Genomic DNA, 22,610 nt, shown 5'->3' on the forward strand with positions numbered 1-22,610 from the left:
AAGTCACGGGTTCGATTCCCGGTGAATGCATGAACCATGAACCAAACTGCAGAATCTTTTTAAAGCTTGTTCCAGTTCAACAGAAGTGCTGTTTTCTCTCGTGACAGTGGAACTCACGGGCGAAGCGAGAAAAACTCACTGAACTCATATTCGAGCATTACAACATTCCCGCCTTCTTCCTGTGCAAGACCGCCGTGCTCACCGCGTATCCGCTCAGGAACATCAGCCAATCAGAATCCAGAGTGGTAGAGCGCTTGAGTTGCCTCATGTTTTAATGATGTTTGTAGCCGCACGTCACCTTAACCTGATCGACTGCAGCTTCGCTAACGGTCGAGCCACCGGCCTCGTGCTGGACAGCGGAGCGACGCACACCACCGCCATCCCGGTGCATGATGGGTACGTCCTGCAGCAAGGTAAATAGAAGAGCCTGGATTCGATTTTTCTGACTGCTACCTGAGGGAACATCTGGTGTTGTGACGTGCCGTGTGCTCTTGTGTTCAGGGATCGTGAAGTCTCCTCTGGCCGGTGACTTCATAACCATGCAGTGCCGTGAGCTGTTCCAGGAGATGAACATCGACACGGTTCCTCCGTACATGATCGCATCAAAGGTAGCGTGTCTCCCGTTCTCCAAAAACTCTTATAATAAGAGGATATGGTAACATCTGACCTCTGAGCCTGTGTGTGTCCGTCAGGAGCCCGTGAGGGAAGGAGCTCCGCCGCTCTGGACCAAGAAAGACAAACTCCCTCCGGTCACCAAGTCCTGGCACACGTACATGTGTAACGTAAGAATCTGGAAGAACACACGAATGAATCGCATGTGAAGCGAGTGTCGGTGTGATCGCTGAATGTGACTCTTTCAGGAGGTGATTCAGGATTTCCAGGCGTCTGTGCTGCAGGTGTCGGACTCTCCGTACGATGAGCAGTGAGTGGAACACACACACACACACTATCACACACACTCATGCACACATCTGAACTCCGTGTCCGTGTGTGTTCAGGGTGGCCGCACAGATGCCGACGCTGCACTACGAGATGCCGAGCGGCTACAGCACAGATTACGGAGCCGAGAGGTTACGGATCCCAGAGGGCCTGTTTGATCCCTCCAATGTGAAGGTGAACCGAACACTGTCCTCCTCATGTGTAGATTTCAGATTAAAATCAGGAAATTCATCAAATCTTGAAAATTTTGAGAAATCATTGAAATTAATAAAATCTTGAAAAATCATGAAAATGAATAAAATCTTGAAAAAATCATTGAAATAATCAAATCTTGAAAAATCATTGAAATGAATAAAATCTTGAAAAATCATTTAAATTAATCAAATTTTGAAAAATCTTGAAAAGTCATTCAAATTAATAAATATTTAAAAAATCATGAAAATTAATATTATCTTGAAAAATCAATGAAATTAATAAAACCTTGAAAAACCAATGAAATTAAAATCTTGAGAAATCATGAAAATTAATAAAATCTTGAAAAATCACGAAAATTAATAAAATCTTGAAAAATTATTGAAATAATCAAATTTCGAAAAATCTTGAAAAATCATTGAAATGAATAAAATCTTGAAAAATCATGAAAATTAATAAAATCTTGAAAACTCATTGTAATTAATAAAATATTAAAAAAATCATGAAAATTAATAAAATCTTGAGAAATCATAGAAATTAATAAAATTTTGAAAAATCTTGAAAAATCACTGAAATTAATAAAATCTTGAAAAATGATGGAATTTAATCAAATTTTGAAAATCATTGAAATTAATCAAATTTTGAAAAATCATTGAAATTAATCAAATTTTGAAAAATCTTGAAAAGTCATTCAAATTAATAAAAATCTTAAAAATAATGGAAATTAATAAAATCTTGAAAAATCAATGAAATTAATAAAATCTTGAGAAATCATGGAAATTAATAAATTCTTGAAAAATCATGACTATTAATAAAATCTTGAAAAATCATGAAAATGAATAAAATCTTGAAAAATTATGGAATTTAATCAAATTTTGAAAAATCTTGAAAAGTCATTCAAATTAATAAAATTTAAAAATCATGGAAATTAATATCATCTTGAAAAATCTATGAAATTAATAAAATCTTGAGAAATCATGGAAATTATTAAAATTTTGAAAAATCAATCAAATTAATAAAATCTTGAGAAATCATGGAAATTAATAAAATCTTGAAAAATCATTGAAATAATAAAATTTTGAAAAATCTTGAAAAATCATTGAAATTAATAAAATCTTGAAAAATCATGGAATTTAATCAAATTTTGAAAATCATTGAAATTAATCAAATTTTGAAAAAATCTTGAAAAGTCATTCAAATGAATAAAAATGTTAAAAAATCATGGAAATGAATAAAATCTTGAAAAACCATGGAATTTAATCAAATTTTGAAAAATCATTTAAATTAATCAAATTTTGAAAAATCTTGAAAAGTCATTAAAATTAATAAAAATGTTAAAAATCATGGAAATTACCAAAATCTTGAGAAATCATGGAAATTAATAAAATCTTGAAAAATCATGAAAATTAATAAAATCTTGAAAAATCATGAAAATTAATAAAATCTTGAAAAATCATGGAAATTAATAAAATCCTGTAAATCCATGTGCACTTTTATAATGAATATAAAATTTCAAATAACACCAAACAATTAAATAAATTTTATAGAGTAGAAATAAAAAAGAACCCTGTAATCACAGACAGATGGAAAAGTCGTACTCTGAAGATCATGGGACTGAAGTATGAATATACGAACAGTCAGGAGCAGAGATATGGTGTGTGACGCTGACCTGCGTGTGCTGCTCTTCTCAGGGTCTGTCTGGAAACACCATGCTGGGTGTCGGACACGTCGTCACCACCAGCATCGGCATGTGCGACATCGACATCAGGCCGGTAAGAGAGCAAATGCTTCAGTTCCTGTGTGTTCAACAGCAGCAGAACCACTGGTGTTCTCTGAGCCTAAGTGTGTGTGTGTGTGTGTGTCTAGGGTCTGTACGGCAGTGTGATCGTGACGGGAGGAAACACGCTCCTGCAGGGCTTCACCGAGAGACTCAACAGAGAACTGTCTCAGAAAGCGCCGCCGGTGCGTTCCTGCGCTCAGTCTGTCTCAGTCTGATCTCGTCTTCTCAAACTCACGGCTGTCTGTGTTTGCAGAGCATGAGACTGAAGCTCATGGCCTGTAACAGCTCCATCGAGAGGAGGTTCAGCTCCTGGATCGGAGGATCCATTCTGGCGTCGCTGGTGAGACTCCGAGTCTCAGTTAGTGGAGATTCAGGCTGATTTAAGCACTCTCAGTGTCCTGCTTCTTATTGCCTTTCCCCATCACATATTTTAATAGTCATCATTGGAAAGTCTAAACACTCAAATTTCATTCATGAAAACTTTTGAAATCAGACATCGCATTACCATCGAAACGCTGCTTTAAAACACTTTAGTGGGTCAATTTTTGTGATATCAGCTTCAGATTGGGAACATTACAGTAGTCCAGTCTGGATAGAACAAGAGCTTAGAGCTGGAGTCAGGCCGATACCATGATCCTGAATGACAGATCCCAGAGAAGAGAAGCGGTCCCAGCACCGAGCCCTGAGGCACTCCACGAGCTAGACGACTTCTGCCTCCAAGAGCCAATAGAAGGAGGGGAGAGAGTGTGTGTCAGTTGAAACTCAAAATCTTGCAAAATCATGGAAATTCATAAAATCTTGAAAATTAATTGAAAATTAATAAAATCCTGAAAAATCATTGAAATTAATAAAATCTTGAAAAATTATTGAAATGAATAAAATTGTGAAAAATCATGGAAATTAATACAATTGTGAAAAATCATGGAAATTCATAAAATTTTCAGAAATCATTGAAATTAATAAAATTGTGAAAAATCATGGAAATTCATAACATTTTCAGAAATCATTGAAATTAATAAAATTGTGAAAAATCATGGAAATTCATAACATTTTCAGAAATCATTGAAATTAATAAAATCTTAAAAAGTCATTGACAATCAAATTCTGAAAAATCAAAATCATGGAAATTAACAAAATCTTGAAAAATCATGAAATTTAATTAAAATTTTGAAAAATCATTGAAATTCATCAAATTTTGAAAAATCTTGGAAAGTAATTAAAATTAATAAACAAAAATGTTGAACGAATAATTGAAATTAATAAAATATTTAAAAATCACTTAAATTAATATCATCTTGAAAAATACAAACCTGATTCCAATAAAGTTGGGACGCTGTACAAAGTGTGAATAAAAAAGGAATGCAATAATTTATAAATCTCATAAACTTATATTTTATTCACAATAGAATATAGATAACATATCAAATGTTGAAAGTGAGACATTTTGAAATGTCATGCCAAATATTGGCTCATTTTGGATTTCATGAGAGCTACACAATCCAAAAAAGTTGGGACAGGTAGCAATAAGAGGCCGGAAAAGTTAAATGTACATATAAGGAACAGCTGGAGGACCAATTTACAACTTATTAGGTCAATTGGCAACATGATTGGGTATAAAAAGAGCCTCTCAGAGTGGCAGTGTCTCTCAGAAGACAAGATGGGCAGAGGATCACCAATTCCCCCAATGCTGCGGCCAAAAATAGTGGAGCAATATCAGAAAGGAGTTTCTCAGAGAAAAACTGCAAAGAGTTTGAACTTATCATCATCTACAGTGCATAATATCATCCAAAGATTCAGAGAATCTGGAACAATCTCTGTGCGTAAGGGTCAAGGCCGGAAAACCATACTGGATGCCCGTGATCTTCGGGTCCTTAGACGGCACTGCATCACATACAGGAATGCTACTGTAATGGAAATCACAACATGGGCTCAGGAATACTTCCAGAAAACATTGTCGGTGAACACAATCCACCGTGCCATTCGCCGTTGCCGGCTAAAACTCTATAGGTCAAAAAAGAAGCCATATCTAAACATGATCCAGAAGCGCAGGCGTTTTCTCTGGGCCAAGGCTCATTTAAAATGGACTGTGGCAAAGTGGAAAACTGTTCTGTGGTCAGACGAATCAAAATTTGAAGTTCTTTTTGGAAAACTGGGAAGCCATGTGATCCGGACTAAAGAGGACAAGAACAACCCAAGTTGTTATCAGCACTCAGTTCAGAAGCCTGCATCTCTGATGGTATGGGGTTGCATGAGTGCGTGTGGCATGGGCAGCTTACACATCTGGAAAGGCACCATCAATGCTGAAAGGTATATCCTAGTTCTAGAACAACATATGCTCCCATCCAGACGTCATCTCTTTCAGGGAAGACCTTGCATTTTCCAACATGACAATGCCAGACCACATACTGCATCAATTACAACATCATGGCTGCGTAGAAGAAGGATCCGGGTACTGAAATGGCCAGCCTGCAGTCCAGATCTTTCACCCATAGAAAACATTTGGCGCATCATAAAGAGGAAGATGCGACAAAGAAGACCTAAGACAGTTGAGCAACTAGAAGCCTGTATTAGACAAGAATGGGACAACATTCCTATTCCTAAACTTGAGCAACTTGTCTCCTCAGTCCCCAGACGTTTGCAGACTGTTATAAAAAGAAGAGGGGATGCCACACAGTGGAAAACATGGCCTTGTCCCAACTTTTTTGAGATGTGTTGATGCCATGAAATTTAAAATCAACTTATTTTTCCCTTAAAATGACATTTTCTCAGTCTAAACATTTGATATGTCATCTGTGTTGAATTCAGAATAAAATATTGAAATCTGAAACTTCCACATCATTGCATTCTGTTTTTATTCACAATTTGTACAGTGTCCCAACTTTACTGGAATCAGGTTTGTAATTGAAATTAATAAAATCTTGAGAAATCATGGAGTGTCAGTTTGTGGAGAATGGATCTCTGATGTTTTGTTCATGAAGAACGTGGCAAAGTCGTCAGCTGGAGGACTAAGAGAGGAAAAGGTTTTGAGAAGTGTGCAGGAGTCAGAAGTGTTCGTTTTGTTGTGGCAGTAAATCATTTAAACTAAATCATTAGTTCAAGAAGCACACACACACACACACACACACGTCTACAGAGTTCACCTGTCCAACAGCGTCAGGGAGAAGTGTTTGATTCAGCTCTGAATCTTGATGAGTTCGACTGACCGCATGTGTGTCCGTCCACAGGGAACCTTCCAGCAGATGTGGATCTCAAAGCAGGAGTATGATGAGGGAGGAAAACAGAGCGTGGAGAGAAAATGCCCCTGAAACACACACACACACATACAGTTATATATATACACACACACACACACACACACACACGCACACACACACACACACACACACACACACACACACACACACACACACACACACACACACACACACACACACACACATACACACGCACACACACACACACGCGCACACACACGCACACACACACAGTATGTCGTATAACACACGCATCACTCTAAACTGCTGAATTATGGTTCTGCACAAACTCAATAAACTGAGAAATGACTTGATATGTTCAGAAAGCTTCATTCATGTAGAAAACACACACACACACACACACACACACACTGTATTATACTTATGGAGCGTATTATATATATACAAATGTTATAAAAATAGAAAAATAAATTTTATACAGTATTTATTACAGTATACATATTATGTGTTTAACATTTTAACTGTTTAATACACTGAGAAATGAATTATTGTGAGTTCAGTGAACAGTTCAACGTGATATTATAATAATATCACCAAAAATGTTATGAGCATAGAAATGAAATACGTCACCAGGGAAAGCGCAGACGTCAGCGCGTCCGCGGAAGCGTCACGGCCTTGATGTGACGGCCGGTGTTGACATCGCGGGAGCGCGCACAGGAGATAAGTGACATTTAAATGCGGGATGAAGGAGCGAGCGGAGCGAAGTCACGGCGCGCGAACTCACGGTAAGAGCCCGATTCTGACTTATTAACAAACACATTTCAGTTTAAAGAGCAGAAAATAAAGTACAATATATGAATATTAACAGCATTATTAACCATTTATAATTAAAACACCATTCAAACATGTTGAGATTTAAATGTCTTTAAATTTAATGACACAGGTTATTTATTACTGTAAAATTATCATTCTGTCATCATATACAAGCCTCATTTGTACCATCTAAAAATCAGAATTTTTGGGCGAACACCCTCTTTAAGAATAATTAATATTATAGTGTGTTATGAAAAATTGGAATGAAAACATTACTTATTCTATGAAAATATATATATATATATATATATATATATATATATATATATATATATATATATATATATATATATATATATATATATATATATATATATATATTTTTTTTTTTTTTTTTTTTTTTAAATATCATGTTTGACCAATAATTTATTGTTACAAAATATTATAATAGGCTTTTAATAATATTATAACAGTATGGACTCACTAGTTTGAATAATGTTGAATGGACTATTTGCACGCAGCATTCTTTAGAACTTCCGCATTAATATAATCCAGCTGGAGAACTTCCGGTGAGAGTCATGTGCTGGTGTGTTGAGCATCAGTAGTGTCATACTTAGTTTATAATCAGAATATAGTCACTTAAATAGTCAGGAATAGCATTAATGTAGTTATTCAAACGTAAGACGGCATAAAAAATAAATAAATAAAGACGTTCCTCAGTGTTCCTCCTCGACTAAATTCAATTCGACCATCAGTTTCCACACTTTTATGTGCAAAAAAAGCACTTTAGTTAGATGAATTGAATAAATGTGTGTTTTCACAAGTGTGCTGAAATCATTGACTGACAGCTGCTGTGATTATAAAGAGAGAGCGGCGCTCGCTTTCTGTCGTTCATTCACAAGAAAAGTTATTGTTTTTCAGGAGATTTTCTGAGTATTTCATACTTCACATTGACAAAATGTATTTTTAAACCTAGTTATTTTATAATGTTTAATATTTAGTCAAAAGCGAAGTGAAAAACGATTAGAGGAAATGGCTGATATATGCACAAATAAATGCTACTTTGCCGCCACCTGCTGGTTAAAGTGCTAATTATTGTCTTTTTTAAATAAGTATTTTCTATCAAATGTTGAATTTCCTACATTTTTAATCGTTCGGTTTTACAATAGGGACAATCTCAGAAGGATGAACAAGTAATGTTTGTGGTCATCACATTAAAATAACATTTGAAGTGCTGGAGAATAATGTTTGTGTGTTTAATTACAGACAGCGTTTATAAACGATCCCAATAACTTCGTCTTTATTGCAATCAATAAAACTGGTTTATTGGCAAATTAGGTAAATGTGATAACTGCATTAAAATATGAATACAACATTATAAAGTCAACCATTGATAGTTTTGTGTCGATGTACAGCGAGTACAGAATGAACAGCTGACAGTTCACCGGAAACACTCGAGCTGACTTAACCACAACCAGGAAGTAACCGTGCATATAGTCCATTATAGTGACCTGAGGGATGTTTTGTGTCTCTGAACAGGAAGTTGATCTTTTATTTTACGATTGCTGCGATCTGATTGGATGGGTCTCACACTGTGCTGCTGGCTGCGGGACGGCCATCTTAAAAAACACCAGAGATCCACATCAGCTTTCTGTCCGCTTTCTGTAACCCCGCCCATTCGGCTCGCTGTGCTTTTAGACACGCCCCCCGTCGCCCCTGGAAACCCCCGATCACAGTGGAGCCCGACGCACCTGTCGCCCAACCTGCAGTTGTGTCCGTCGGGTGGACGTGTGCGTCGCGGCCGCGTGGAGCAGAGCAGTGATGCGGTCCGTGGCGCGGTCGGCGCGGTGACGGGGCTTCATATATGGGAGGTGCTGTGGGAGGAGCAACAGAGAGGAAGCCACGCCCTACTGGGGGTGTCCACACACAAATGCCCCCTGCAGGTCTCGGGATACACTGCGTTGATAGGCGGACACTCGTGTTCCTGGGGCTGGGAGCTCTCGACCAATCAGCTTTGGCATGATGGGAAGCGGAAGAGGCAATACCCTGGGGGCGGAGCCACGGATGTCTTGAGCGTTCCGGAACGCATATTAGTGGTGTTGGACGCAGACGCGGGGATGCTGGGATACGTGGTGGACAACTGCTATTTGGGCGTGGCCTTCCAGGACCTCCCCAAAGGGGTGGAGCTTTTCCCCGCAGTGAGCTGCGTTTGGGGAGGAGCTGAAATTTGCATACGCTACCTGTGTGGCACGACACGTGAGTGTGACATCATCACATCGATACAAATAGTGTTTAGTAGTGTGTGTTTCTGAAACGAGCGCGACATTCTAATTTAAAGTCTGACTGAACTAACGAATGTAGAAAAGATATTTACATATAAATCAAATAAATACTTATTTCTGAATGTGTAAGTGTATTGGATTAATGAATTGATTGAATATTTTTATACTCATTGTTTTGTGTTGGTCAGGTGACGCTCCTGCTCTACAGGCTCTGAGTCGTTTATCCGTGCGTCGGACCCTCGGATCAGACCGGAGTCGGACTCCGGCGCTCATGTCGGCTCTACAGCGCCTCCTACTGGACACTGCAGAGGAAGTGCAGCAAGACCTTTGATCACACGCTTTTCTTTACCACTAATTTAAGTTTTATTTTAATAATTTAAATATTTATTAATGTTTATGTGAAGTTATTTCTAATTTTTTGTATTGCAGACGTGTTTGAGTTGTTGTTTTGCATATCAGACTCAAGATGAAATCTTACAAAGTCATACAATATTTGATTCAAATCTTATTGATTAGGATTAAATCTTTTTGTTGTTGTTTATTTCAATGCCTTGATGTATGTTTGAGACTCTGAGGCACATTGATCATGTACGAAAATTAAAAAAATAAAATATGCGACCCTCAAATGCATCAGATGAAAGCGTCTGTCAAATGCATGAATGCAAATGCAAAGGCTGATTCTCATGAACAACATCAGAATGAGATTTTTTCACATTTATTAATTTTTGCCACAATGCAAAAAGCATAATGGTGTTTCTGAGATCTCATCGACTGATCAGATGATGAATGAATGACTGTCACCTGATGATCTTCTAGTGGATGAAGGAAGAACTGCACAAGAAAGTCAGAATATTCAACTAATTAAACTCTCACTGAAACTTGAAAGGAAAACACAGTCCTTTAAGACGTTTGAGTTTTATTTCAGATATCATAAAGCACATAAATAAAAGCGTAACTGATCATCTCCAGACTCTCTGCGATCCTCCTCTGCGGCCGGACGATCTTCTGCTCTGAACGGCACGAGACGAGACGCGCGCCTGAAACACACAAACACACACTTCTGCTCAGACGGACGCTCTGAGCCGTAAACGTCATGTGACTGATGATGTCATGAGAGCACTGATGCTCTCAGAGCTGACATCACAGACAGCAGACGGACACATACGAGCGTAAACACTTTAAACATCTCTCAGCGAATCAGAGCACCTCTTGTTTCTCATGCTGATCTGGTTTCTGCTCCAGGTTTGCCCTCAGCTCGCTCACGTGACGCAGCTTGTCAGCCGACTCGGCGCACCGCTGCTCTCTGATTGGCTCGTCCACGGGGTCACCAGGGGAACGTTCCAGCAGCTGACACCACAGACAGGAAGAGTGTGAGTGTGTGAGAGTGTGTGTGTGTAGAGTCGTGTGTGTGTGTGTGTGTTGTACCTTTGACACGTAATACTGCAGCTCGCTCTGTCTGTCTTCATTAAGAGAGGAAACTCGAGTCCTGCCGGGCGGAGCTTCATCTCTGGTGGGCGGAGCCTTCTCTGCATCAATATAGTATAATCGTCCAGAAGCTCCACCCCTGTCCAGCCCACTCTCTGCAGCGGAGCTGTGATTGGTCCGTGTGTCTGTGGGGGCGTGGCTCAGCTTCTGCTTCAGTTCACACTGACTGTGGTTCAGAATCTGCTTCAGGTTCAGGTTGGTTTGCGTTTCTCTCGTCTCCTCCTTCCTGTTCATGGTTTCATCATCTGCGAACACAGGCCTGGCCCACAATCCACTGCAGTCACTGAGTGCTACGACACACACACACGCACACACACACACACACACACACACACACACACACACACACAGGAGAGATGGGAAATCAAATGTCATCAAAATCAAAAATGCCTGCAAATGCCCCTTTATAGGTTCGTTTTAAATATATATTACTTGAATTTTATATATATATATATATATATATATATATATATATATATATATATATCTATATATATATATGCTCTGTATAACACTAAATTCTTGAATTTTACTATTTTATTTGAAAATAAAAAATTCCTTCCAGTCCAATTCTAGTGAAAACATCAATATTACATCATGTGATCAGTCACTGAGTGTCTCTGCTGACCTCTTGTGGAAAACAATGACATTAACCTGCATCTTATGATTTCTGCCACTAGAGGGACCAAAAGTTTCTCTGTGGAGAATGTACAGAGAGCAAATAAACTGGAATATGAGAACAAAACTACAATCTGAAACTTGAATTTGCTTTTTATGCATTCAGATAAATGTAAAAAATAATATATATATATATATATATATATATATATATATATATATATATATATATATATATATATATATATATATATATATTTTACAGTACAGTCCAAAAGTTTGGAACCACTAAGATTTTTAATGTTTTTAAAAGAAGTTTCGTCTGCTCACCAAGGCTACATTTATTTAATTAAAAATACAGTAAAAACAGTAATATTGTGAAATATTATCACAATTTAAAAAAACTGTTTTCTATTTGAATATATTTCACAAATTAATTTATTCCTGTGATGCAAAGCTGAATTTTCAGCATCATTACTCCAGTCTTCAGTGTCACATGATCCTTCAGAAATCATTCTAATATGCTGATCTGCTGCTCAATAAACATTTATGATTATTTTCAATGTTGAAAACAGTTGTGTACTTTTTTTTCAGGATTTCTTGATGAATAGAAAGTTCAAAAGAACAGCATTTATCTGAAATACAAAGCTTCTGTAGCATTATACACTACCGTTCAAAAGTTTGGGTTCAGTAACAATTTTTATTTATTTATTTATTTATTTTTAAAGAAATTAATACTTTTATTCAGCAAGGACGCATTAAATCGATCAAAAGTGACAGTAAAGACATTTATAATGTTACAAAACATTGTATTTCAACAATAATAAATACAACAATAAATATTTCTTGAGCATCAAATCATCATATTAGAATGATTTCTGAAGGATCATGTGACACTGAAGACTGGAGTAATGATGCTGAAAATTCAGCTTTGATCACAGAAATAAATGACACTTTACTATATATTCACATAGAAAACAGTTATTTTAAATTGTAATAAAATTTCACAATATTACTGTTTTTTACTGTATTTTTAATTAAATAAATGTAGCCTTGGTGAGCAGACGAAACTTTTAAAAACATTAAAAATCTTAGTGGTTCCAAACTTTTGGAGTGTACTGTAAAATATATATATTAATTAAATTCATTTTATTATGTATTTTATATGTAGTGATGTTCATGTATGTGTGTGTGTGTGTGTGTGTGTGTGTACCGGTCAGATCCGTGTGATCCAGCTGCGGCTCCAGAGGACAGAAGGAAGTGCTGAACTCAGTGTTTGAGCTGGTCTCTCTGTGAGATCTCGTCTCCGGCTCCTCGGCTCTCATCCCTCGCTCCTTCTCTCGGGACAGATGCAGAACCACGGCCTGCGGAACGGCTTCAGCACAAAACCAGAACCATCAACAAACTCCTTCCTTCTGCTTCCAATTCAAAACTGAACCACGTATGATGTGTATGAAGTGTGTGACTGATGGATGAATGAAGAGAGAGACTGATCACCTGACATGTGTGTGTCACTCTTAGGAGGAGAAGACGACGTTTTGGGCATTTCCCACCGATGCGACAAAACACTCTCCATCTACACACACACATATATATCAGTGTATCACATGATCTATAATGACGTCAGGATTGTGACGACTGGCACTATAATGACTGCCGTACCTGCTCCTGATTGGTCAACAGCCTTAATGCCTCCGCCCAATGGGAGCGCATCATTCCCTGCAGGCGGGACACAAGCTCCTCCCTCTGCGTTTCCAGCTTCCTTTTAGACGCTGCCATGGAAACCAGCTCCTCCTGCATCTCTGACAGTCTACACACACACACACACACACACGACATCACACACATTATTATTACGTCTAACACACACACACACACACACGCACACACAGACGCAGAGAGTCGTACTTGTGTTGGTAAGTGTGTGTGAGATGCTGCAGTTTGTCGTCTCTCTCCTGTAACTGTGTTCTGAAGAGATCCAGCTGAGCCGCCTGCTCTCGCTCGTGCCGCGCGCTCAGATCCAACAACTGCTTCCTGCAACACACACACACACACACACACACACACACAATCAAGATGACTTTCCGTAGGCTAGCGGCGACGATGTTTTGTCTCGTGGTGTGTGTACCTGTGTTGTTGTCGTAGTTGTGTGTTGTGTGCCGCGTTCTCTTCCTGTACAGCCGTCAGTCTCTCAGTGAGCTGCTGCTCCAACGACAGACGAAACTCCGCCTCCATCTGAGACTTCTGCGCCTCGAACCGCGTCTGCAACACACACACACACACTAACTATAACAGTAATTATAAAAACTAAAATAGCTGTAACTATAACAATAACTATAATGATAACGATAACAACTGTATCAGTAACTATAACAATGACATTAAATCTATAACAACATTAACAATACCATAGCGGAAACTAACAATACCTATAAAAAACTATGACGTTAACTTAAAACTAATGATAACTATAAAAACTATAATCGTATAGTTTTTGTTGCTTCTTTTAGTTGATTATATATAAAACTATAATGTACCAATAACTATAAAACTATAACTAAAATAATAATAAAAATCATAACTATAACGACTTTAACTTTAAAAACTATATAACTATAACAGTGAGTATAAAAACAGGGTCACATGTCCTCACTAATGTGCTGAAATATGACAATCGATAAACGGAAGTGTCATCACTAGTTCTAAGGCTCATAAATTGATGTTTGTGTGTGAATCTAATGATGTGCAGGTTTCTGTGAGGTCAGAGGTCATGAGAGGTCATTAACCTGATGGAAGTGTGTGTGTGTGTGTGTGTGACCTGCTCCATGGCTCGCTCCACTCTCTGTGCGTCTCTCTCTCTCCTACACGTCTCCAGCTCTTCCTGTAGCCGCTGCGTCCTGCTCTCAGCTTCCTCACGTGCAGCCACTTCCTGTTTCACCTGATCCTGTGTTAAAATGTACGTGTAAATGTCATGGATAGAGTGGGTGTTTGTGTGTGTGTGTTGCACCAGTAAGGATTAAATTTAAGTTCAGAGCCAATCAAGGATTTGTTGATCTGGGTTTTATGTTAATTTGAGTTGTGTTGCAATGCTTAAAGTCAACATGAAAGGGAATTTGCAATAAATTTTTTCTTCCATATTGTGTCGTATATCAAAGTGAAACACTTCTAGAACAAGAACAAATGCAGGGCGGGGCTTGATTTTGTCCGTGGGTGATGTGATTTGCTAGATCGCCCTACATTTGTTCTTGTTCTAGAAGTGTTTCACACTGATATACGACACAACAGAGGAGAAGAGACACACAACTTGTGTGTAAAGTCATTTAATTTACATTTAAACTAAATGTAAGCCTGTCTGTTATTCAACGAGGTTTAAAGTTAGGTGCATTAGAAACATTAAGATTTAAGCTGTGTGTGTGTGTGTGTGTGCGTCACCGTGTGTGTGTGCAGCTGCTGCTGTAGTTTCTGTAGTTGTTGCTGTAGCTCCTGTATGTGTTGCTGTAGTTGTGTGCGGGTGTTGTGTGACTCTGTCTGGAGTTTGTGGAGCTGCTCTCTGTCTCTGTCTCCATCCCTGCGCAGCTTCTGCTCCTCCTGCTGGAGATCCTCCACACGCACACGCAGATCAGACACCTGCTGCTCCTGAACACATCACGATCATCATCATCATCACCATCATCACCATCATAATCACCACAATCATAATCACCACAATCATCATCATCATCATCATCACAATCATCAGCATAATCACCACAATCATAATCACCACAATCATCATCATCATCACAATCATCATCACAATCATCATCATAATCATCACCACCATCATCACCATCACAATCATCATCACAATCATCACCATCATCATCATCATCACAATCATCACAATCATCATCACAATCACCATCATCACAATCATCATCACAATCACCATCATCACCATCATCACAATCATCACAATCACCATCATCACCATCATCATCACAATCATCATCACAATCATCATCATCACAATCATCACCATCATCATCACAATCATCATCACAATCATCATCACAATCACCATCATCACAATCATCATCATAATCACCACAATCATAATCACCACAATCATCATCATCATCATCATCATCACAATCATCATCATAATCACCACAATCATCATCATCATCACAATCATCATCACAATCATCATCATAATCATCACCATCACAATCATCATCACAATCATCACCATCATCATCATCATCACAATCATCACCATCATCACAATCATCATCACAATCACCATCATCACAATCATCATCACAATCACCATCATCACAATCATCACAATCACCATCACAATCATCATCATCACCATCATCATCACAATCATCATCACAATCATCACCATCATCATCACAATCATCATCACAATCATCATCACAATCACCATCATCACAATCATCATCATAATCACCACAATCATAATCACCACAATCACAATCATCATCACAATCATCATCATAATCATCACCACCATCATCACCATCACAATCATCACCATCATCATCATCACCATCATCACAATCACCATCATCACCATCACAATCATCACCATCATCATCATCACCATCATCACAATCACCATCATCACCATCATCATCACAATCACCATCATCACAATCACCATCACAATCATCATCACCACCATCATCACCATCACAATCATCACCATCATCATCATCACCATCATCACAATCACCATCATCACAATCATCACAATCACCATCATCACCATCATCATCACAATCACCATCATCACAATCACCATCACAATCATCATCACAATCATCACAATCACCATCACAATCATCATCATCACCATCATCATCACAATCATCATCACAATCATCATCACAATCATCATCACAATCATCATCATCATCACCATCACAATCATCATCGTCATCATCACCATCATCACAATCATCATCACAATCACCATCATCACAATCATCATCATCACAATCATCACCATCATCATCATCATCACAATCATCATCACAATCACCATCACAATCACCATCATCACAATCATCATCATCACAATCATCATCACAATCATCATCATCATCACCATCACAATCATCATCATCATCATCATCATCATCACCATCATCACGATCATCATCACCATCATCATCACAATCATCATCACAATCACCATCATCACCATCATCATCACAATCATCATCACAATCACCATCATCACAATCATCACCATCATCATCATCATAATCATCACCATCACCATCACAATCATCATCACCACAATCATCACCATCATCACAATCACCATCACAATCACCATCATCACAATCACCATCATCACAATCATCATCACAATCACCATCATCACAATCATCATCACCATCATCATCATCACAATCATCACCATCACAATCATCACCATCATCATCACAATCATCATCACAATCATCATCACAATCATCATCATCACAATCATCATCACAATCATCATCATCACAATCATCATCATCACAATCATCACCATCATCATCACAATCATCATCACAATCATCATCATCACAATCACCATCACAATCATCATCACAATCACAATCATCATCATCATCATCACAATCATCACAATCATCATCACAATCATCATCACAATCATCATCATCATAATCACCACAATCATCATCACAATCATCATCACAATCATCATCACAATCATCATCATCACAATCATCATCACAATCATCATCATCACAATCATCATCATCATCATCATCACAATCATCACAATCATCATCACAATCATCATCATCATAATCACCACAATCATCATCACAATCATCATCACAATCATCATCATCACAATCACCATCACAATCATCATCACAATCACAATCATCATCACAATCATCACAATCATCATCACAATCATCATCACAATCATCATCATCATAATCATCATCACAATCATCACAATCATCACAATCATCATCACAATCATCATCACAATCATCATCACAATCATCATCACAATCATCATCACAATCATCATCACAATCATCATCATCACAATCATCATCACCATCATCATCACAATCATCATCACAATCATCATCACAATCATCATCACAATCATCATCATCACAATCATCATCATCACAATCATCATCACAATCATCATCACAATCATCATCATCACAATCATCACCATCATCACCATCATCATCATCATCATCATCATCACAATCATCATCACAATCATCATCATCACAATCATCACCATCATCATCACCATCATCATCACCATCATCATCATCACAATCATCATCACAATCATCATCATCATGATGATGTCACAGTTTTAAACATGGAGCTGTTGAATAAATGCTGTGCGTGTGTGTGTGTGTGTGTGCGTTAGTTACCAGTTGTTTGTTGGTCTTCTGCAGCTCCTGGTTGTGTTTCTGCTCCTCGTTTAGAGTTTCTTCTACCTGAGAGAGATTCTGCTCGACACGAGACAGAGCCTGAGACACACACACACACGTTTAGCAGCATTATCACACATGTGACGGCATGTAGAACACGTGTATGTGTGTGTGTACCTGTCTGTGTTTGTTGTGTGTTCTCTCTGCCGTCTCCTTCTCCTCCTGCAGGCGCTTCATCTCCTCGTTTCGCTCCTGATCGTGTCTCTTCCAGCCCTCGACCACCTTCACCAGCGTCTGACGGACAGACAGATACAGTGTTCACACATCATGACAGTATAGTGCTGTTGTGCTGCCTGTACTTACCGTGGATTAACAAATGCTTTAAAAACAATTCATTACAATTAATAATAGTAGTTTCCAGACAGGATGATCCCAATCACAAACATCTTAATAAAATATGACCCACAAATCACCTGTAAATATTCATACATTATACTGTTGACTATCAGTATCGAATATCATAATCCATAATCCTGCTTAAACCGGTTTTAACACTGGATGGACACTAGGTGGTGCTATGTGGTTTGTGTGTGTGTGTGTGTGTGTGTGTGTGTGTGTACCTTGTCGAGTTGTTCAATCATGATGTCTTTCTTGCGGTCGGCGGCCACAGCGAGTGTTAACTGCTGCTGAAACTGAAGAACTCTACTGTGGAGCGACGCCACCTGCTGCTCACACACCTGAAACACACAGAATTCATCAGGGTGAAAAAGGTGACAGAAATGTGGATGTAGAGTTGATAAACATTTAAACCACCAAGATTTTCTGGTGGGGAACTCCAGAGAGACATTAAAGATGTACCTTACGGCGCTCTCGCTCTCTCTGCAGACTCTCCCTCAACACCTGCAGCTCTGAAGCCGCGCCGCTCGAGTCCACGTGAAGACGGGAATACCGCGGGAACAGCTCCTCCACACCGCCCAGACAGACAGCACTGACACACACACAGAGTTAGAGACACACACACACACAGCTGTGTATCACTGATGTATTTGTGTGGCTGTTTCACCTGAGCAGGTGTGATGTGGCGTCACTCTCGTGTGAATCATCAAGGAAGTGTTGCGACGCAGGGGTCAGAAAATCTACAGGGTCAAAGGTGAAAGGTCAGGTGATCTGATCAGCATTACATACAGTTATATATATTGTGTGTGTGTGTGTGTGCTCACTGTGTCTGTCCGCAGCGGTCTGTGTTGGTCTCAGTATGGATTGTAAGTGTGTCCTCACACTCTCCATCTCCTCTATGTGCCTCCTGCCGCTCTACACACACACACACACACACACACACACACACACGTGATAATAAATTAGGACTGAGTCAGATGTACCTCTGAAATAACATGATGTCGTCACATGCTAACCGACAGCTGTGTTGATTTGCTCAGGCTGTTCTGCGGATGAAGGTCCATCTCTCCAGACAGTTCATCCACCTCTGACTCCACCCCCTCCTCTCCTGAGCCAATCATATCACGGGTGGAGGCGGAGTCCAGACTGCAGTCCTCCAGCCTATGAGATAGGAGAGGGGGCGTGGCTGCGGTCGCCCTGACAGCAGTGAGGTCAGGAGAAGACAGAGCGAACGACACCTGCCTGACAAACAGACAGACGGACAGACAAACAAACAAACAGACGGACAGACAAAAGACAAACAAACAGATGGACAGACAAAAGACAAACAAACAAACAAACAAACGGACGGACAGACAAAAGACAAACAAACAAACAGATGGACAGACAAACAAACAAACAGATAGACAGACAGACAGACAGATGGACAGACAAACAAACAAACAGACAGACAGACAGACGGACAAACAAACAAACAAATAGACAGATGGACAGACAAACAAACAGACAGACGGACAGACAAAAGACAAACAAACAAACAGATGGACAGACAGACAGATGGACAGACAAACAAACAAACAAACAGACGGACGGACAGACAAAAGACAAACAAACAGATGGACAGACAAAAGACAAACAAACAAACAGATGGACAGACAGACAGATGGACAGACAAACAAACAAACAAACAGACGGACGGACAGACGGACAGACAAAAGACAAACAAACAGACGGATGGACAAACAAACAAACAAACAGAGGACGGACGGACAGACAAAAGACAAACAAACAAACAAACAGGAGGGTGGACAGACAAAAAAACAGATGGACAGACAAAAGACAAACAAACAAACAAACAGATGGACAGACAAAAGACAAACAAACAAACAAACAAACAGACGGACAGACAAAAGACAAACAAACAAACAGATGGACAGACAGACAAAAGACAAACAAACAGATGGACAGACAAAAGACAGACAAACAAACAAACAAACAAACAAACAGACGGACGGACAGACAAAAGACAAACAAACAAACAGATGGACAGACAAAAGACAAACAAACAAACAAACAAACAGATGGACAGACAAAAGACAAACAAACAAACAAACGGACGGACAGACAAAAGACAAACAAACAAACAGATGGACAGACAAAAAACAAACAAACAAACAGACAGACGGACGTACAAACAAACAAACAGATAGACAGACAGATGGACAGACAAACAAACAAACAGACAGACAGACGGACGTACAAACAAACAAATAGACAGATGGACAGACAAAAGACAAACAAACAAACAGATGGACAGACAGACAGATGGACAGACAAACAAACAAACAAACAGACGGACGGACAGACAAAAGACAAACAAACAGATGGACAGACAAAAGACGAACAAACAGATGGACAGACAAACAAACAAACAAACAGACGGACGGACAGACAAAAGACAAACAAACAAACAGATGGACAGACAAAAGACAAACAAACAAACAAACAAACAAACAGATGGACAGACAAAAGACAAACAAACAAACAAACAAACAAACGGACGGACAGACAAAAGACAAACAAACAAACAGATGGACAGACAAAAAACAAACAAACAAACAGACAGACGGATGTACAAACAAACAAACAGATAGACAGACAGATGGACAGACAAACAAACAAACAGACAGACAGACGGACGTACAAACAAACAAACAAACAAATAGACAGATGGACAGACAAAAGACAAACAAACAAACAGATGGACAGACAGACAGATGGACAGACAAACAAACAAACAAACAGACGGACGGACAGACAAAAGACAAACAAACAGATGGACAGACAAAAGACGAACAAACAGATGGACAGACAAACAAACAAACAAACAGACGGACGGACAGACAAAAGACAAACAAACAGATGGACAGACAAAAGACGAACAAACAGATGGACAGACAAAAGACAAACAAACAAACAGATGGACAGACAAAAAACAAACAAACAAACAGACGGACGGACAGACAAAAGACAAACAAACAGATGGACAGACAAAAGACAAACAAACAAACAGATGGACAGACAAACAAACAAACAAACAGACGGACGGACAGACAAAAGACAAACAAACAAACAGATGGACAAACAAACAAACAAACAAACAGACGGACGGACGGACAGACAAAAGACAAACAAACAAACAGATGGACAGACAAAAGACAAACAAACAAACAGACGGGCGGACAGACGGACGGACAGACAAAAGACAAACAAACAAACAGACAGACAGACAGACAGACGGACAAACAAACAAACAGACAGACAGACAGACAGACAGACGGACGGACAAACAAACAAACAGACAGATGGACAGACAAAAGACAAACAAACGGACATGAGAAGCAGCATTTACTATTATGTCATATACAAAAAAATTCTCATTTATTATTTTCATATTATTTAGTTTTTAATATATTTTAATTAATTTACTTCAATAAAAGTTCAATAAATGCATGATGCAGTCAGTGAGTAACGCAGTTAAATATTCATGATCACAGTGTTGACTAAAAATAACTGAGATTATGATTTATGCCCACCTGGCGGCGTGACCTTTGACCTCCTGCTCTCGGCTGTGCTGTAATGAGCTGTAGAGGCGGGCGGTGACCTGACGAGACGCCGAGAGAGGAGAAGACGGCCATGAGCGAGTGAGAGCCGGAAGAGAGGAGTGATGAAGAGGAGGAGCATCATCATCATCATCATCATCATCAGCAGCAGCAGCTCGGCTCACAGACATCTCACTGCACACACACACACACACACACACACACTCTTTAAATCTAGACTCAAAAGTATGGAGTACAGCAAGGCTCAGTTCTAGCTACCCTAAATTAATAACTAACTCAAACTTTAAAAACTTTTTATCAGTGGATTTCCTTTAACTCTAAATAAATAAAAAATAAAGAAACTATCTATAAAATATATTAATAAGAACACACATATGAGCAAGACTGATTTATTCTGAAAGACCAATAAAATCCTCCGTTTCCATGGCAACAGCAGCAGACGCATTTGAATTAGATTTCTATGCTGAAATATGGCGGACACAGAGTAAACTGCATGAATGAAGTATTTTGTTAATATGCTGCTCATGTTAAATTATTAAATCATGTGATGTTTAATTTGATCAGACGGAATCAAACGCTGAATTTGACTGACAGACCCGATCAAACGCGCTGATCTCGCGGACAGAAGAGAGTTTATCTGATGATCTGCAGAAGCTTCTAGAGCTGAAGAACTCGATAGTTTCTAGAGTTTGATCAGAGTTTGTTTACCGTTCGTTTGTCTCGCGCTGCTTCCCCGCTTCAAATCGCGCCTAGAGCGGAAACACGTCATCAAACGGCTGCATGCTTTTCATCACCACAACAAAATACAAGAATTCACGCAA

General features: G+C 38.9%; 3 protein-coding genes across 11 annotated transcripts in view; 2 read left to right on the forward strand and 1 right to left on the reverse strand.

The window, feature by feature from the left end:
• actl6b (actin-like 6B) overlaps positions 1–6,216 on the forward strand; it is a 10,674-nt gene extending 4,458 nt beyond the window's left edge. The window contains exons 5-14 of the mRNA XM_067371515.1: positions 108–205; positions 319–413; positions 502–608; positions 693–782; positions 861–922; positions 999–1,113; positions 2,823–2,903; positions 2,998–3,093; positions 3,165–3,251; positions 6,136–6,216. Coding sequence (XP_067227616.1) covers positions 108–205; positions 319–413; positions 502–608; positions 693–782; positions 861–922; positions 999–1,113; positions 2,823–2,903; positions 2,998–3,093; positions 3,165–3,251; positions 6,136–6,216 — 912 coding nt within the window. The remainder of the gene's footprint in view (positions 1–107; positions 206–318; positions 414–501; positions 609–692; positions 783–860; positions 923–998; positions 1,114–2,822; positions 2,904–2,997; positions 3,094–3,164; positions 3,252–6,135) is intronic.
• cntrob (centrobin, centrosomal BRCA2 interacting protein) lies at positions 3,136–22,531 on the reverse strand. Of its 8 annotated transcripts, none has more exons than XR_010892879.1 (21): positions 22,386–22,513; positions 21,763–21,963; positions 19,183–19,408; positions 18,991–19,081; positions 18,834–18,906; positions 18,629–18,758; positions 18,391–18,507; positions 17,948–18,064; positions 17,771–17,869; positions 14,757–14,960; positions 14,143–14,268; positions 13,453–13,586; positions 13,233–13,358; positions 12,987–13,134; positions 12,822–12,900; positions 12,538–12,699; positions 10,647–10,996; positions 10,428–10,568; positions 10,178–10,258; positions 6,052–6,212; positions 3,136–3,621 (listed from the first exon to the last, which is right to left on the reverse strand). XR_010892879.1 is itself a non-coding variant. In XM_067371512.1 (20 exons), the coding sequence occupies exons 2-19, from the start codon at positions 21,957–21,959 to the stop codon at positions 10,181–10,183; spliced, it is 2,598 nt and encodes an 865-aa protein (XP_067227613.1). In that variant the 5' UTR covers positions 21,960–21,963; positions 22,386–22,513; the 3' UTR covers positions 4,993–6,212; positions 10,178–10,180. The 8 variants fall into 8 exon arrangements, 5 of the variants coding, with proteins under 5 accessions (XP_067227613.1, XP_067227614.1, XP_067227612.1 ...); XR_010892880.1 differs by having other exon boundaries at positions 3,136–3,625; XR_010892881.1 differs by lacking the exon at positions 3,136–3,621 and adding an exon at positions 4,993–5,916.
• On the forward strand, positions 6,460–9,581 carry si:ch1073-228j22.2 (SPRY domain-containing SOCS box protein 2). 2 transcript variants are annotated; one of them, XM_067371517.1, is made up of 3 exons: positions 6,460–6,911; positions 8,479–9,195; positions 9,410–9,581. In XM_067371517.1, the coding sequence occupies exons 2-3, from the start codon at positions 8,520–8,522 to the stop codon at positions 9,550–9,552; spliced, it is 819 nt and encodes a 272-aa protein (XP_067227618.1). In that variant the 5' UTR covers positions 6,460–6,911; positions 8,479–8,519; the 3' UTR covers positions 9,553–9,581. The 2 variants fall into 2 exon arrangements, with proteins under 2 accessions (XP_067227618.1, XP_067227619.1); XM_067371518.1 differs by lacking the exon at positions 6,460–6,911 and having other exon boundaries at positions 7,421–9,195.
• Positions 22,532–22,610: the final 79 nt, after the last annotated feature.

The sequence above is a fragment of the Chanodichthys erythropterus genome, chromosome 20, assembly GCF_024489055.1.
Source record: "Chanodichthys erythropterus isolate Z2021 chromosome 20, ASM2448905v1, whole genome shotgun sequence".
NCBI lineage: Eukaryota > Metazoa > Chordata > Actinopteri > Cypriniformes > Xenocyprididae > Chanodichthys > Chanodichthys erythropterus.